The sequence below is a fragment of the Octodon degus genome, unplaced genomic scaffold (assembly GCF_000260255.1).
Source record: "Octodon degus isolate 3935 unplaced genomic scaffold, OctDeg1.0 scaffold00114, whole genome shotgun sequence".
Lineage (NCBI taxonomy): Eukaryota > Metazoa > Chordata > Mammalia > Rodentia > Octodontidae > Octodon > Octodon degus.
This window is the reverse complement of record NW_004524690.1, coordinates 5,822,922-5,838,979: the sequence shown is the minus strand read 5'-3', so window position 1 is coordinate 5,838,979 and position 16,058 is coordinate 5,822,922. Positions and strand designations below refer to the sequence as shown.

Sequence of the window (16,058 nt, the reverse complement as noted above, 5' to 3'; positions counted from 1 at the left end):
TCTGAGGTTGCATTTTGTTCCTTCTCTTCATTTTGTGTAGCACTGTCTTCTGCCCTTTGTTGTAGATCTTTGCTGTAGTTGTAACCTTCACACGTGCTGAAGTTCAGGTGGAGCTCTATAGATTTTGGAGTTATCCAGCTGCGTCTGGCTTAGGTCTGGCTGCTGTGCTCAGCTCCTTCCTGCTGCGGACCTGGGCTAGGATTGGGTCTGGGGGTTCCTGGAACTCGGCAGAAATTCTGGACCTGGGCTAGGACTGAAGATGTGTTATATATGTGTCCCATCTTCACACAGGGAATGTAAACATGTACTAATAAAAATATAAAAATAATAAAATGGAAATAATGATAGTAGACACCTGTATAGGCTTACTGCATAAAATTGATGGCTTTTGACGCTGATTCTTTAGTTTGTGTGTGCTCTGACCTGGGGTTTCTGGGTGTATTTAGAATCTGGGTGATCGTTCCTAGATGCCAGGATCTTCTGGCCATCCTTTGGTTTCTTGTAGAGTCTTATGGAGGTCATCATGGTTTTCCTGACAGAAGGGGGGTGTAGCTCTCCTCTGGTCTTCCCCTTTCTTTAGCCTGCACATGCCCAGAACTGGCTCTGAAGTGTGCGGCTCATTACTCACAGCCAGTGCCTGGAATGGGGACTTTTTGCCTTTGAGTCTAGGATTCTTTCTTTGTTTCTGTTCTATTTCCATAGTTGCCACTGGAAGACACTGGGTTTGTACAGAGTGCTCAAGAGCAATCCAGCACTGAGGTCCCTTCCCTTTGTGTAATTTCTCAAACAAATGGATCTCACTGCCCTTCTGGAGGCTCTCTGTGGAAAAGCATTCCTGTCTATGTGGAATCAGGCCTGACTATGGTAAAGAATGCAAGTCTACTTTCCTGTTAGGCTGTGTTCTCTCCTTCTTTCCATGGGGCCTCTTTCTCTAGGGTTTATTTTGTGGTTTATTCCTGTCCAGTCAGGTGGAGTGTATTTTTTCTGTGGTATTTTACTGGCAAAGGAAGTTTTATTTCATTGTTTAACTATTACAATAGCAGGCTCTACTTGTCTTGCCTAATACCCCTAAACAATGTTGTCATATTCTTCAAGAGGCGGACTTATCAACATAATTAGGGCTCTTCTCTGTGCCCAGCATGAACTGAAATAACATACTCTTTTAGATCCAATTTACGATGGGAAGATAGAAGGCTATTCTGTATTGCATCTTGCAGAAGAGTCAGGTAAGACTAACAGACAGGTCTTCTTGTCTCTGTTCACTGAAGCCAGGCTGATTGACTGAGGTCATTTTTTTACTCTAAGCCTGGTCTCTTCTCCAGGTCTTATCAGGAAATGTCCTTGCCTTGTCATGACATATAGACAGAAATCACAGAGCAGTATTAATGAAATATTTGAAGACACAGGAAGAATCTGACTTCTTTTAGGAGTGTTTTAGTACATTCCCTCTAAACACCTCACCAAAATTTGCTGTCCTGTACAAAGGCTTTTATATTACTTAGATATCTTCACCAGGGATATCCAAACTATAATTATCATTTCTCAGGTGGATGTCCATAACATACCTTTATTGCATCTATGTATAAGGGAAGAAGGGAGGAGAGATATGTGGTTCATTTATTTATTTGTTTACTCTGGAGAATGTTGGGCAGGTCCTGTCTGGCATTCCTTACATCTCAGAGAGCCGCCCACCTAGCAGCCTCAGTGTTTTGGAAGCCCTCTTGCCAGATTCATCACCTGGCGTTGCAGCTCCTATGCTGGAAGAAACCTGGTCTGTTTCTCTGGCATGGAGGAATCTGTGTTCTGTGATAGAAAATTCACCTATAGCTGTGGATGGCCAGCTGGCTGTGGCATTTGGGCCTAACCCTTCTCATGCTTGCTGCTATACTTGAGACAGGTGCTAGTGGGATCCCTGCCCCTCCTTGTGGAAAGCAGTGACTTCGTTTAAATTGACCATTAGTCATATGTGTAAATGTGCACGTGAAAAGAGGACCCTTATCCTTAGCATTGACAGTGTTCTTGGGAAGGAGTCATACATAAGTGAGACAGTTTGAGAAATATCAGTATGGAGATGCAGCAAGGCAATAGTTTATGTAGCTTTTAAGTCATTGTCTGCCAATCCCTCCTAACTTGCAAGGCACTATTTACTCCCTTCTAGTACATGGAGAAGGAGCAGCTCTGTGTGGGTGAGAAAGGTGGAAGAAGGATGATACTGAAGTTTGAGAATACTTTGAGTGCCCCCTTCTCTGAAGACTCACTTTTCTATTAATATACCCTGCAGCAGCTTGCAGTAGATAAATGGTCAGGATCACAGAGGGTCATTTATGAATAATAAATATTCATGAAGTACCCGTTTTAGACTAGCCACTATGGTAAGCACCAAGGATAGGAGATGGGAGAGTTGGCTACGTGGGTACTGTCATGCTCACTGTAAGTATAAAATGGGAGTAGCCAAGTACCGTGTAAGGGGTGCAAATAAAGGTTTTTGGAAATCAGCAGAAGGGTTGGTTCTCACTGAGGAGGTCATATAAGAATTTATTAGAGAAAGTAGCTTCTGGCCTGTCTGGCTAGCATTTGGACTTTATGAAACAGGGCTGCTGAAAGAAGATTGTAGTGACAGAGGCAGTGGGAGAAGGGAAGTGTGGATGGAGCCTGGGTCATAGGGAAACACTCCTTAAGAGGGACAGAAATAAGAAGTGCAGAGGAGGACTTAGGCAGCTGCCTGGTAACACCTGCTCCTTGCTATGCCCATTGTAGCCAGCAGGCTACCTAGGGTAGTCTGCCCAGAATGTGCAGCGTGAGCCTGGAAGCTCTGCCTTGCACTGGAAGCAAGGCTTTCAGGACCCTGGAAAGCAGGGCTAGTGGCTCACAAACTAACTTCCCACCCGCTCTACCCCTCCTCTTCACTGCTCTCGGTTTATTTTCCCCAGCTCAAAACTCAGCCTCCAATTCCTTATTTTTTTTATTTATGTCTAGTTATCAATACTGCCTTTTTCCTAAATGATTTGAAATTTTTATTGTGTCAAATATATCTTAACATGAACTTTGCCATTTTAATCATTTTTAAGTATACAGTTACACAGTGGTATTGAATACTTTCACAGAGTTAAGTAATGATTACTGCTATATAGTTCCAGAAGTTTCCATTATCCCAAACAGAAACTCTGTACCCTTTAGGTAATAACTCTCATGCTTCCCTCACCCAGTGCCATCCCCTATTATCCTCTGTTCTCCTTTCTATGAGGTTGCCGGCCTAGGTACTTCATATAATTGAGATCACACAATATTTGTTCTTTCATCTGATTTATTTCACTTAGTATAATGTTTCCAAGGTTCACCCATGTCACTATGTGCTAATATTTATCCAACTTCTATTCCTTTGAAAGGCTCAGTAATATTCCACTGTAGGTATATATTTATTTTATTCATTCTTTCACCTGATGATGGCTATATGTGTTCATGTCTTGACTTTAAAAAACACTATATTGTGGCTTTTTGTTGTCATCAGCATGGCCTTATGTCTCTGCCTGGAATTGAATCACCGGATCATGTCCCAGTACGTGGCTCTTAAGGTGCCTGGGTGCTGGCTTCAGACCTGGCTCTTATCATTTCTTGCACAGAGCAGGATCAGGACACTGTACTCCTAAGCACAGTCTACTGTTCTTTGAATTGAAGGCAGTTACATAGAATTGAAATCACACAGAAATAAAGGCTCCTCTGGGGACTGCCATTAGTCATGTGTGTAATTGCTTAATCAGGAGTGACTTAAGGAAATTGTGGCTAAACTGATTTCCCTCAACACCTTTCTTCTCTTCCCTCCTCTAATATAACTCTCATTTGCTCCAGATTAATTTGTTAACAAATCTTAGGGCTGGTGTAGGGATAGCTTCTTCTAATCTTATTTCTGTCCTTATGGCATGAAGCAAGGTTCATTTTCTTTACTCTCATGCTTAGAGCACCAGCTCAACATGCGCCCACCCCATGCAGAGTTCCTTGGAAGCACCTTCTGCCTTCCTGGTCATCTACAATTGCTGCTGCTTTGCTATGCACTCTTGTGTCTCTGTATTTATGTTATATGTTTTACATCCAAGCTTCACGAAAAGTGCAGATTTTCCTCAGTTTGTATTCATATCTATATAAGAAATAATTCTTACACACTAATAAGGAGAGGGCTTCCCCCATACTCTCTTTCACTCATGTTAGAGCTTTAATAAGGCTCTCATGTAATAGGATGTGCCTTCTTTAAGAAAGCACTTAGTCCTAAAACCATCTCAGCCAGTCCTACTCTTGTCTTCCTATAAAGATTAAATAACCAAATTTGACTTTTTCTGAGGTAAAGAAATGTAACACTAGCTGGGTAGTTATTTCCTAGAGTTTGTCCTTACAAAAGCAAGTATTAGATATTGTTATAAAAAATCTTTTAAATATCATGTCTACATCTTGTCCTCTGAATAAGTACTACGAGACAACAATATGCAATGTATTAATTATTGTAACTGTCCTGCTAGCTTGTTTTTGAAATGTTTCATTGCTATTTTATCTTTTTTCTCATTAAAATGAATAAAAAATTTAAAAAATAACACATCTTTTAATCTTTAATCAGATTAAAGAGCAATAATATATAAAGTTTAGTCACAGAAATGCAGAAACATAGGACAAAATTTTTACTATTCTAATATTCAAGGGGCCGGGGAGATGGCTCAGTGGAATAAGCTCTTCCCTGGTAAGCACAAGGGCCTAAGTTCAAACCCCGGTTCCGCCAAAAAAAAAAAGAGTTCTATCCTAATATTCAAATATGCTCTTATGGATTTGTGATAATTTTTTTGCTTTAACGGATACATGATTTCTAAAAGATGCTTCAACTTAAATAATTTAAATGGAAGAAAAAATGTGAAGATGCCTTATAGAAATCTGTAAGATGCTTCCAAGTAGCTATTTTATTTTGTATTTTAGGGAAGGATCTACAGGGTGTTCAGGGTCTCACTACTAGATTGGACTGGTAGTGATTCGCTTGTTTATAGCCTCCCAAGAGCTGGGATTACAGGCATGTGCCACCCTGCCCAGTCTCAGTTGCATCTTTTCGTGCTGGACTGGGGCTGGCAGGGCAGGCCCAGGAATCAGGGATTGAACCCTCATCCCCTGAGCTATTTGGCTGGCCCCAAAGTAGCTTTAAAGATGTTAAGACCTTCTGTGAAGGTGCTTGGTCAAATAGGTGGAATGAAATGTTAATGAACTAAGAGTTAATTTGTTTGTTTTGAAAAAGGGTCTGACTTTGTAGCCCAGGGTGGCCTGGAACTCACAGAGATCCTCCAGTACAAGCCTCCTGCATGTTGGAATCACAGGTATTTGCCATCATGCCTGGCTCAACATTATGTTTAAAGTAATTTATTTTGTCATGTTACTCAAATATATATGGAATTTAATGAATACAGAAAATACTATAAATAAATATTTGATCATTTCATCTTTAAAAATTTATCTTTTCAAGTGAGAAAAATGTATCTTTCAGGCAGCATCTTTTGAGGCTGTGTGTATATAATAATTGTGGCCTGTGGTCAATATGAAAATGAAATATGGTCCTAATCTTATTGATTAAAAATTAGCATAGCTTTATATTTGTGTTTAAAAGCTTTGTATCCTGTTTTTTCTGTGACAACCTTAGGAAGGGTGGACAGGGAGAGGGTTAAGTACTGTATAGAGATATTTGACCTCAGTATTTTATGAAATCAAGTTTATAAATACAGGGCACCTCTATTTTGTTTCTCCTTTTTAAATCTGTGTAGGAATTGAATTGGTAATCCAGAGGATCACTTTAATGAAAATGAAAACTGAAAAGCCCATTGGCATAAGGTTCATTACACTTAGTTGAGAAAGAAGGCCCAAGACAGTGGATGGGAATAACTAACTCTCCATGGAACCACTTGCTTATTTGTGTGCGGGATCCCAAAGTTACCCGAATGGTCTTTCCCCTGCTCATGGGATGGGCCAGGGGTGGCCACCACAGTCGTGAATTCCAGTGAGGAATGAGTTTGGTCTGCCTTCCTCTCTGAGTGACTTTGGCAGCTCTTTGTAACTTATGTACCTCCTTCCCTCCCTAGGGACAGCTTGACTGCTCTTTTGGTTCAAGAGGCGATGGCTTAAGCAAATCTAGTGTTAGGTAATTTGCCAGCCAAGGTTAAGGAGCATGAATCCGACAGTTTTAGAGTGGCAGACTGAAAGAACAGCAACTGGCCTGGCTGCTGCTCCCTTGTTCCTCCCAGGGGTTCAAACTCTGCCCAGCCAGTGCTGGACAAAGAGGGTGCTTTCAATCTTCTGTAAATAGCCCATTGTATGAGGGAGGAGGTGGAACAAGGAATGGCAGCATCTTGCCAGCTTGGCTTGCTGTATTGAGGAAAGATGTCAGGATTTCTTAATTTGCTGGTGCCAGGGCAAGGATGCTGTTTATGTGGATTTGTTTGAGGTCTGCGTTCTTAGTGAAACATTCCATCTGACTGCTATTATTTAGCTTGATGAAAGATTAAGGAGCTTTAGAAGGAGAAAAACATCCAGATCACCTATTTTATGGTTTGTAATGATAAGAAGAAAATAAAATGCTAATGTAAGTACAAGCTTGCAGAATTTCAGGAGGGTGTGTGTGTGTGACCTTGGAGAATGATGCCCTTGTGAGTCTCCTCTGACTTGTGCCACTTTTTTCATGATGTAAACACAGTGGTAAGAGGTATGGGCTATGAACCCACATGTGCTGGACCCTGAGTGTAAGAGAAATGCTAGCATTTATGTAAGACATCGAGAGTTTAGATGGGTCTCAGATGTGGATCTCACAAAACTGTGGTGTGTTGCTTCTGAAGGACCTCAGAACCTGGTATTGTGGCTCCTAACCTAGGGTGGGGACTTGCCCAGGTAACCGTGAATGTTATCAGTGGGTAAGGTCAGTGGCCCAGCAGAGATCACTCATGAAGATTGGATTTAGACTAAGAGTGGTGTCCTGTCCCTGACAGAAATCTTAGAGAAGTCTTTTAAATCTCTGTGGTCATGGTTTCTGCTTTGCCATTTTGCTATTGCGATGTTCCCATAGGTGCAAGACATGAAAATCTTTCCCCAACCCTAAGGAAATGCTGATTGTAGCAAGGATTTCTGCTTCCTGGAAGTTGAGTCATCCAGTTTCTGTGGCCCCCACCTTGCTATGGTGTCTTCTACTCGCATCTATTTAAAGACATCTGCTCACTCCATTCTTTATGCTGTGGTTTGTGCCAGATTTCCCTGATTACTGTTATATGTTCCTGTTGTGCTGTGGTTTGTGATCCCAGCTTTGTAGGCAATTCCAAGGCCCCAGCTGAGCAAACATATTTGTAAGTGGCAGGAAGAAGGGTGCACAGGAGTAAGTGTAGAGGAAGGAGATGTAGGCTGTCAGTGGACTTGGCTGTTCTCCGTGGCGAAATACTGGCTTCTTAAGCCTGTAAGTCAATTCAATCATATTCTTAGCAACAGCAGTGTAATTTATGTTCCTCGGGTATTTATTTCCATAGATGATGGTATGGAAATCTTTTTTGAAAAAGTACCTTTTCCTTAACAGAAAGCAAACAAGGGAAAAGATTTATAATTCTGTCTATTGATTCTTAGGAGTTTTGTTCTTTACATGGGTCTGAATGAGGCGCTGTCTTAGTTCTTTGTGCATAGACTGCATTTTACTATGAAGGGCATTAACCAGCTTGCTCAGTGAAGTTGGATTGCAGCTTGTGACCTGGTTGCTAAGAGGCAAGGATGCAACTGCCATGGCTTGCCATTGTCACTCACTAAATATAAGAATTTGGCTGACTTTCAACGCTTAGCATTATCAATTCATATCTGATAAAATGATCTTGCATGCATGCTTTTAAATTTGTAATTTTCTGCACTTTTAAAATGTTTTTTCTCTAAACTTTATTAGCGTCATGTTGCTCATAGTTTGCTGTTTCTTAACATAAATAAACCTATGTATGATTATATTTGTTTAAAGAGAAGTTTCTTGTTTTTGTTTTTGTTTTCACTCAGGGATATGATTCTGTTGAACAGCCCTTATAAACTGAATCTAGATTGTATGAAAACTACTTCAGAGGCTTTGGGTAAAGGAGAGAGAAGGCAAAGGTGTGTATGTGAGGGTTGGGTATTCCTGTTCAGACTTGGCGTGTTGCAGGATAAATAGACAACTTGAAGGTGAAGTGATTTAAGGGCAGGGCAAGTTTGCACATTAATTTTTAAAATTTATTTATTTATTTATTTGGTACAGGATCTCGCTATGCAGCTCAGACCCATAATGATCCTCTTGTCTCAGGTTCCCCAGTACTGGGTTTACAGGCGTGCACCACTGGCACAGCATATGTGGGGTTCTGGGGCCAGTGCAGCATGTGGTACCAGGGATCAAACCCAGGTCCTTGTGCTTGCCAGGCAGGCACTTGGACTGCTGAGCTCTCTCCCAGGCCCTTGCACATTAGTGTTTTTTTGTTGTTGCTGCTGTTATTGTTTTAATGTATTTGGTACAGGGTCTCACTATGAAGCTTGGGCTTGTAGTGATCTTTCTGTTTTCAGCCTCCCCAGCACTGGGATTACAGGTGTTCACCTGCATGCTCAGTCTCAGTAGTTGGCTCAGGGTGCCCAGGGTGGGGTCACGCAGCATGTGATGCCAGGGATTGAACCCCTAGTCCCTGTGCAGGTGCTTAGTCCACTGAGCTGCCGCACTGGCCCTGCATATTAGATTTTTAAGGTCATTTCATTTGTAGAGTTGTTGCGTTATGTGCAGTCTCACTGCTCAGTGCCAAGAAGACCTGGACTTGATTTGTCTGTTTATCCTTGAAGTCTCCTGGCAGGCCTTGCCTGTTTAATTTTGTATCTTTGCATCTAGATGGTTATCCCATAGAAAGCTCAGACCATGTCATTAGCACTGTTGTCTGTCCAGCTCCTAGCACAGTGCCTGGCAAACACTAGGCACTCAAATATGCAAAGTGACAGAAATAGCTCAATTCCTATGAATTCATTTAGAATAAATCTGTTGTGAATGTACTCTTGACAGTCTCTTTCTGGGTATGCCTCGTGTTGGTTAGATATACCCAACGTCCTATCCTTCCTTCAGTGATTTAAAATATGCCCATTGTTTCTTCCTACTGGGAAGCCGAGCAGAAAGAAAACAGTGTCTGTTTGCAGAACTGGTGCTAGTAGCAGAACACTCACTGGTGCCGGTCCCTGCCCATGGGTGGAGCAGTGGGGTGACTTTGCTCCCAGCTCCTCATTGGCCCATCCTCCACCCTCTGTTCTCCTGAGAAGTCAAGTATGGATTTTGTCTGCTAGTTACCTTTAGCCCAGTGGGCAGCAGTGTAGGACTCGGCATGTGACTAATGCCCTAAAAGACCTTGGCAGGCTGAGTAAGCCCTGGCTGAGCTCCTCTAGCCCCTGCCCCACCCCCAGCTTCGCTGCCCTTTTTTCTTTCTGCAGTGGCATGTCACCTCGCAGTCAGCTGTTGGTAGCATAGATGGTGAGTGGTTTTGTAAGTGCTGGTTTCTTTCTGTCTCAAATTATAACCTGAAGACATTTACTTATCTGTTCTCTGTTGTCGTGTCAAATCTGTATATTCTATGTGTGGGGAGGGGGTATGTGTGCATGTATGTAAGTAGTGTGTATACTTAACCCAGAGCCATTGGTAGCACAAGACTAAATGAAACAGGAAAAAGTGTATTTTGTTGGGTCCTGTGCAATTACTGGTCTGTAAAAATAGCCCAGCAGGCTGCTAGTCTGTGAGAAAAAAAATGTATATGTTATATGTTTAAATTTAAATGCATGGTTTTTATATTAAAATAGAAAAAATCTTTTCAGTTTTGTGACTTAGCTGTTAAAAAGATTTTATAGTATGTAGCTCACAAATACCGTCTGAATTTGCAGTGTGAGCACTTGTTGCATTGCCACAGAACATTTGGGAAGTCTTTCAGTTCATTTTTATTGTTCCCTTACTATTGCTGCCAAATTTTAGAGCATTTATTCATCAGTAACTTTTAATTATTATCTTTACTGAATGTTTAATTTTAGACTATTCTATATGTAAATTCTAACCTTGAATTTGGGGCTTTGATATAGAACAAGTTATTCATCTAACTTTCCTCTGTTTTAGCTTATTTTATTTGTAAACTATCGGCATCATTTTTTATTACCTGAGTAACCAACTGTGCTACACTCAGGATGAATCACAAGAGCATTGGTAGAGAGCTCTTAGATATCACAAGAGAAAATGTCTAACATTTATTTTGAGCACTTACTGGTGTGTGGGCACCATCCAAAAGTCTTCCTGTGAATCATTTAGTGTTCATACAAGCCCAGGGAGATGCATCATGTTTTTATCTCCATTTATAGATAAGCAAACAGGTATAGGGAGGTAAAGAAATTAGTGTAATTAATAAGCTGGAAATCAGGATTTTATTCCAGATCTAGGGTCGTAATTACTATTCTTTATCGTTTCTCAAATGCTACACTAACATTTCTTTCTAGATATTTGATACTTGATTTAAAGGCTATGCATACAGTCTATTCATTTATGTTAAGTATAGTATCTTAGGAAAAATTTCAGAAATGATCTAATCATAGTACAGTAGTCACCTATGGTTTCCTTGCATTGATATGTCACTTTTGAAAAGTACCAGGAAGGTGAGAGAAGTGTTGAAATTTAGCTTGGTCTGTTTTACCAGTTAGAGGACTTGTTCTGAGATCTCTTGGAAAAAACAGAAACTGATGGCTGTTAGGTGGCTTAGGCTTATTTGTTTCTTGTCTCTTATATCTCCACTACCCTTGATAATGGGAGTTGAGTGTATTTGATTAATTAAAACTGAGGTGTTGTCAGAGAAGAAAGTAGAAACATATACCATTTGTTTGAGCATTTTATGGCAAGCATTTTCTACGAGTAAAGTCTCTTTAATGTGGCTAGTGAAAGCAAGATGATCATTGTTTTTCTTTTATACAAGATAATGGAGAAATAGAACAAAAGTGAATTCTTAAAATGTTTTTAGAAAAATGAAATTTGACAGTGAGCCATATAGAGTTAGGTGGTTGACCTTTGGGAATTCTGGAAAGGAGTTCTGCTGCCCAGGGGTGAATATGACCTTTTTCTCTTCTGACAGAATTCGGGAACCATCGGGACAGGATCATGCAAGCCCACGAATTACTGCAGTATTTTCGATTGCCAGAGCTGGTTGACATTCGGCAGTACGTGCGCACCCTTCCTACCAACACCCTTATGGGCTTCGGAGCTTTTGCCGCGCTTACAACTTTCTGGTACGCCACGAGGCCCAAGGCCCTGAAGCCACCATGTGACCTCTCCATGCAGTCAGTGGAAGTGGCGGTAAGTGGTCCCAGCCTGTATTCCAAGTTTTCTCCAAGTTTCCCCTGATTAGTAAAGCCCTTTTGAAGGTGCTATTGATCAAGGTCATAATCACAATCAAGTATTAGTGAGGAAACTTTATAAACATCAGTGTGCTCAGCAAACAGAAATAGAAGCCAAAATATAGGGCACAGGGACAAAAGAGGTCAAGTAAGTTGGTTTTGTCTTCGTAGTCACCCAGAAGATTATACCAGAAATCACCAAGTGCTTTTCCCTTGCTGTAGGCTTTGTGGTGGTACAGAGGAGCCACCAGTGGGAACAGACAACGCAAAGTCCCTATCCTCACAGGTGTCATACTCAGCAAGAAAGAGAATCATCAAACGTTATAGGATGAAGAATTACTTTTGTGACACATCTGATAGTTAAAAATCACTCTCAGACTGCTAAAACAGACTTCTGGGACGTCACAACAGATAAGCAGAGAAAGAGTAGGAACTTTGCGTAGTAACATAGCTACAGCACTTAAGATAGGAAGCAAAGAAACAAGACCATTCAAAGGGCATCTAAGCTTTAATTGGTGAGAGTGCCATGGTGACACATGACGCGGGAAGACTGAAGATCATGCTCTCCTAGTGACTGAAAATTAAACTAGAACTTAAGTAATTAGGGCTTTACGCTAGGCTGGCAAAGGGCAGTGATGGGGAACCCTTCGAAGCTCTCATTGATGACAGCACACGGTGGCTCGTTTGCCCTGGGTTCACCGCCTAAAATTTTTCAGCAGTATTTTCCTTAGTGTTCCTGCTCTACCTTCCTCCCTTCATCTCTTTTGAAGGACCATTAACAAACAAAAATAGAAAAGAACTAAAAAATGAAGAAGCCAACTTCTCTGTCCTTTTGATGCTTCATCTGCTCATTGCTTTGTAGTTGCCTCTTTCCTTTATTTAAGAAAGAATTACTTTTCAGTATTTAATCCTTTCAACATATATGCAGAAGGATATTTTGAAAGACAGAATTGCCTTATTTGCTGCTTTTAGATGGACAGGTGAAAGGCCCTCCCCATTTCCTCTATATTGATGGCCCTAGGGGTCTCAAGAGTGTACACTTCGTGGTTTGATTCATGGCTTTTTGTTATTATTGGGGTGTTTGCCCTTTGTTTTATTTTAGGTGAATTCTTAGATTTGTTTTAAATAAATTCTTAAAATATATTAAAGATACATCACTCTGATCTGTGTCATATATACATATGTAAATATAGAATGACTGAACTGATAAGCAAAGTTGGCAGTATACTTTATTGCTACTGAAAAGATAAAGACACATATCTTAATACCCTACCTTGGCCAATCACATACCCATAAGGATGACAGTTTAACTTTTTCTAATATGTTGGTGTGCGACTTTGATATTCTTCCTTTTCTGCAGAGCACCTGGAGTACCAGGGTAGTTTTATCATCACTAGGAGAAGGGTAGTTGGCAAGTGCAGAGTTTAAATGTTTATAATTTAGCAGTTACTATAAGAAATGCCTAGTTCTTATATGAGAAATTGGGAGTGCCTACAATGTGGCTTTTAAGTTCCAGCTTAGCATAAAGTTACTGTGTCTTAATAAAATAATTATATATGTTCTCTGTAAGACAATTTGCAACTACAGATAAGCAGAAAATTAAAATCTATAATTTTACTATCTAATATATGAATATAGGTGTCTGGGTTTTTCTCTTTCCTTGTAGACATAGATCTAGCTCTCATTTTCAGAATTTATAGGTCTTAGGTTTCTAAAATACTGAACTTGCTTTTAAAAGACAGTAAACATTTAAATATGAAAGTGCTTTGGAGGGGCTAGTGAGATAGTTCTGCAGTCTAAGTGCCTGCCTGGTAAGCACAAGGACCCTGGTTTGATCCCCTGTACTGTGTGCCTTGGAACCCTAAATGTGCTGTGCTGACCCCTGAAACCAGGCATGGTGGCCCATACCTCTAATCCTAGCACTGGTGTATAACTGTAATCCCAGTGCTGAGAGGCTGAGACAGGAGGATTGCTCTGAGTCTGAGCTACATAGCAAGATTCTGTACCAAATAAATAAATAAAAGATTTTTTTTTCATAAGTACTTTGAAGCCCAGCATGGTGGTGCATGCCTATAATCCAAGCACTCCAAAGGCTGAGGCAAGAGGATTCTCATGAATTTGAGGCCAGCCTATGCTACATAGTGAGTTCAAGGCCAGCCTGAACTGAGAGCCTATCTCAAAAGAAAAGTGCATTGGAGTTTTGATAGTTGGTAAATACAGGTGCTTAGTTCTGTTGCTTGGACCTATATTGCAGGGGGAAAAGAACCTCATTTCATAAGATATTGATGAAATTCCTATGTATCTGATGCTGTTTTAGGAGCTGACTGCTAGAATAAAATATTGCTTTATTCCTACTTTGAAAACAAGTGAGCACCCTTTGCCAGTTCTTCCTCTTCCTCCACCCCGTCTCATACAGGTTCTATCACCTTCTTTTTCCTATCAGCTTTCCATGGTTGTTCTTCCTCTTCCTCCACCCCATCTCATACAGGTTCTATCACCTTCTTTTTCCTATCAGCTTTCCATGGTTGTAAAGGTGGGAAGAGGCTGCACTTCTTGCTATGGCTATGTCTCATCCTGCCCCACACTGGCTATTATCTGGCCCCAATTTCTTCCTCGTAGCACTGAGGTTCTATATAATTCTGATTTTCTTCTAAAATTTCCTCTGGAGCCCCAGGGTCTTAAGAGAGTGCTGGCACTCGTGCTTCTGGCATGTTCAGGAAAGGTGACGATGACCTTCCGTAGCACAGACAGGGTAGTTGGAGTCAGGACCAGATTGCAAAATGCCCGCCTTAAGTTTGTAAGCGCAATGTGATCCAGGCCCACAATTCCCAAGTCTGCAGCAGTGACCCAAGGGCCGGCTTTCCCTGAAGGTCAGAGAATAGCTTTTATCTTCTGAAGGTCTGTGCTGTGAGCAGAGGATGAAGCCGGTTGTGTGGGGCTGGGTGGTTGGTTAGCTTTTAAAATACGTTGATGTTTAATGTGTGAGGTTTCCCAGCCAGCTTGTCCCTGCTTACTCTCTGCAGCTAAGAGCCCATGCTCCCTTAGTGCAGGTAATCTTTTCCCGCATGACTTGAGAGCTTTTCCAATTGTTAGCGCCCAGGCTGTGGGGCTGCAGTTAAGGAAAAGGACGAGAACATATTATTGCAGAAGGAGGGAGCTGGGCCAGAGCTAGGCCTGTCCCTCTGTTGACACGTTCGCCGGACTGTTGTGAACCTTTTATTCTTCATCTGGAACACACAGATGACTGTCCCTCCGTTCCTGTGTCACTGTAAGGAGACCACCCAGACCTGCAGTGTCTGGTAAATGTTAGTTTTTTCATGTAAGGTTTTCTCTCTTAACACTCACACTTCACCCATGAGAAAAATGGAACCTGAAGAGATGGAAGTATAATCCAGCTGGTGTCAGGTCTGGAACTTGTTTTTAGGCTGCCTTTATTATGATAGTGTAAAGTTGTGTATTATAAATAGGACCCAGGCGAGGGATTAAGAAAGGATAAGGGAACTTTAGATCGGTCCAGGGAAACCTGAAGAATCAGTAACTAGCGCCATGGAACTCAAGAGCAGCCTTTTCGGAAAAATAAATGTACAAGCACAGGATTGTGAAGGTAGTGGTGGGAAGAGGAGTAGTAGGGGCAGGTAAGACCAGAAACAGAGCCTAGATTCTGTTGCTATACCTTGGGAAAGGTCAGGAGTCAGTGGGAGGTGAGGAGTTGGGAGGGGAGGGGAGAGAGGCCTGGAATTGTGAAAACCCAAGTAGTTTTGCCCTTCCTGAATCCTCTAATCCCTAATTGGGTCAGACACAAATGTGATCAGAGCAGAAGTTGGTGCTGCTGGGTTTGTAGACCCATCTCTCAGGTTCAAGGGATTTAGGATGCAAGCCTTTATAAAATATAGATGAGAGCCACACTGACCGCTAATGATAATAGAAAGAATATGTGAGTTCCTCTCATCATCAGGCTAGGTCAGGAGTTTTAACAACTGCCACAAGGTCATAAGTATTTAAATGAAAACATTTTTTATTACTTGTTTTCACACATTAGAGAAGGGAAGGAATTACAGTAAATAAAAGGACATTGCTTATCTGCCCTTGGACTAAGACTTAATTTTAAGAATATCAAAACTTTGATTAAAAATTTACTTCTGATGACTAAGCCAGTTAGCCTATTTATTAACTGAGTCAGTGTCTAGACTTGTTAGTAGACCTTGGTTCAAGTAAGGATGTGGATCTTTTAATATGCAGAACTGATTCTTTGGGGATAACTTGTTTCCAAATAGAAAACTTATTTTCACACTGGATGATCTCATGACATTCTGGTCATCTGACCAAAATCATTAGTCTAATGCCCCCACATTACTTGTGCTCTTCTCTTGCATAAATTGCTTATGCCAGTTTACAAGTGAGCCTATATGTGTATAAAAATAGAAGAGTGATTCCACCAGCCACATGGAAAAATCCTCCTTTAAGAAATATTGCACAGGGGCTGGTGAGATGGCTCAGTGGTCTAAAGCACTTACTTAGAACAAGCTTAGCAAAGCACAGGGACTGCGGTTCAATCCCCCAGCACCGGGGGCCTGGCCCTAGCTCAGGCCTTTAAGTGGCTGCTTCCACAAAGCTGTCAGCCTCGGGTTGCTGGAGTTCGAACCTCACAACTCTCCCGCTGG

The 16,058-nt window shown here is 41.3% G+C and overlaps 1 protein-coding gene across 5 annotated transcripts in view; it reads left to right on the top strand.

The window, feature by feature from the left end:
* Acsl1 (acyl-CoA synthetase long chain family member 1) overlaps window positions 1-16,058 on the top strand; it is a 76,183-nt gene that overhangs the window by 11,146 nt on the left and 48,979 nt on the right. For 3 of the 5 annotated variants that reach the window (XM_023699607.1, XM_004639778.3, XM_023699606.1), the window contains exon 2: window positions 11,136-11,356. In XM_023699607.1, coding sequence (XP_023555375.1) covers window positions 11,162-11,356 — 195 coding nt within the window. In that variant the 5' untranslated portion in view covers window positions 11,136-11,161. Of the gene's footprint in view, window positions 1-9,241; window positions 9,506-11,135; window positions 11,357-16,058 lie in introns of those variants that run through there. The other 2 variants (XM_004639779.3, XM_023699605.1) reach the window with 2 other exon arrangements.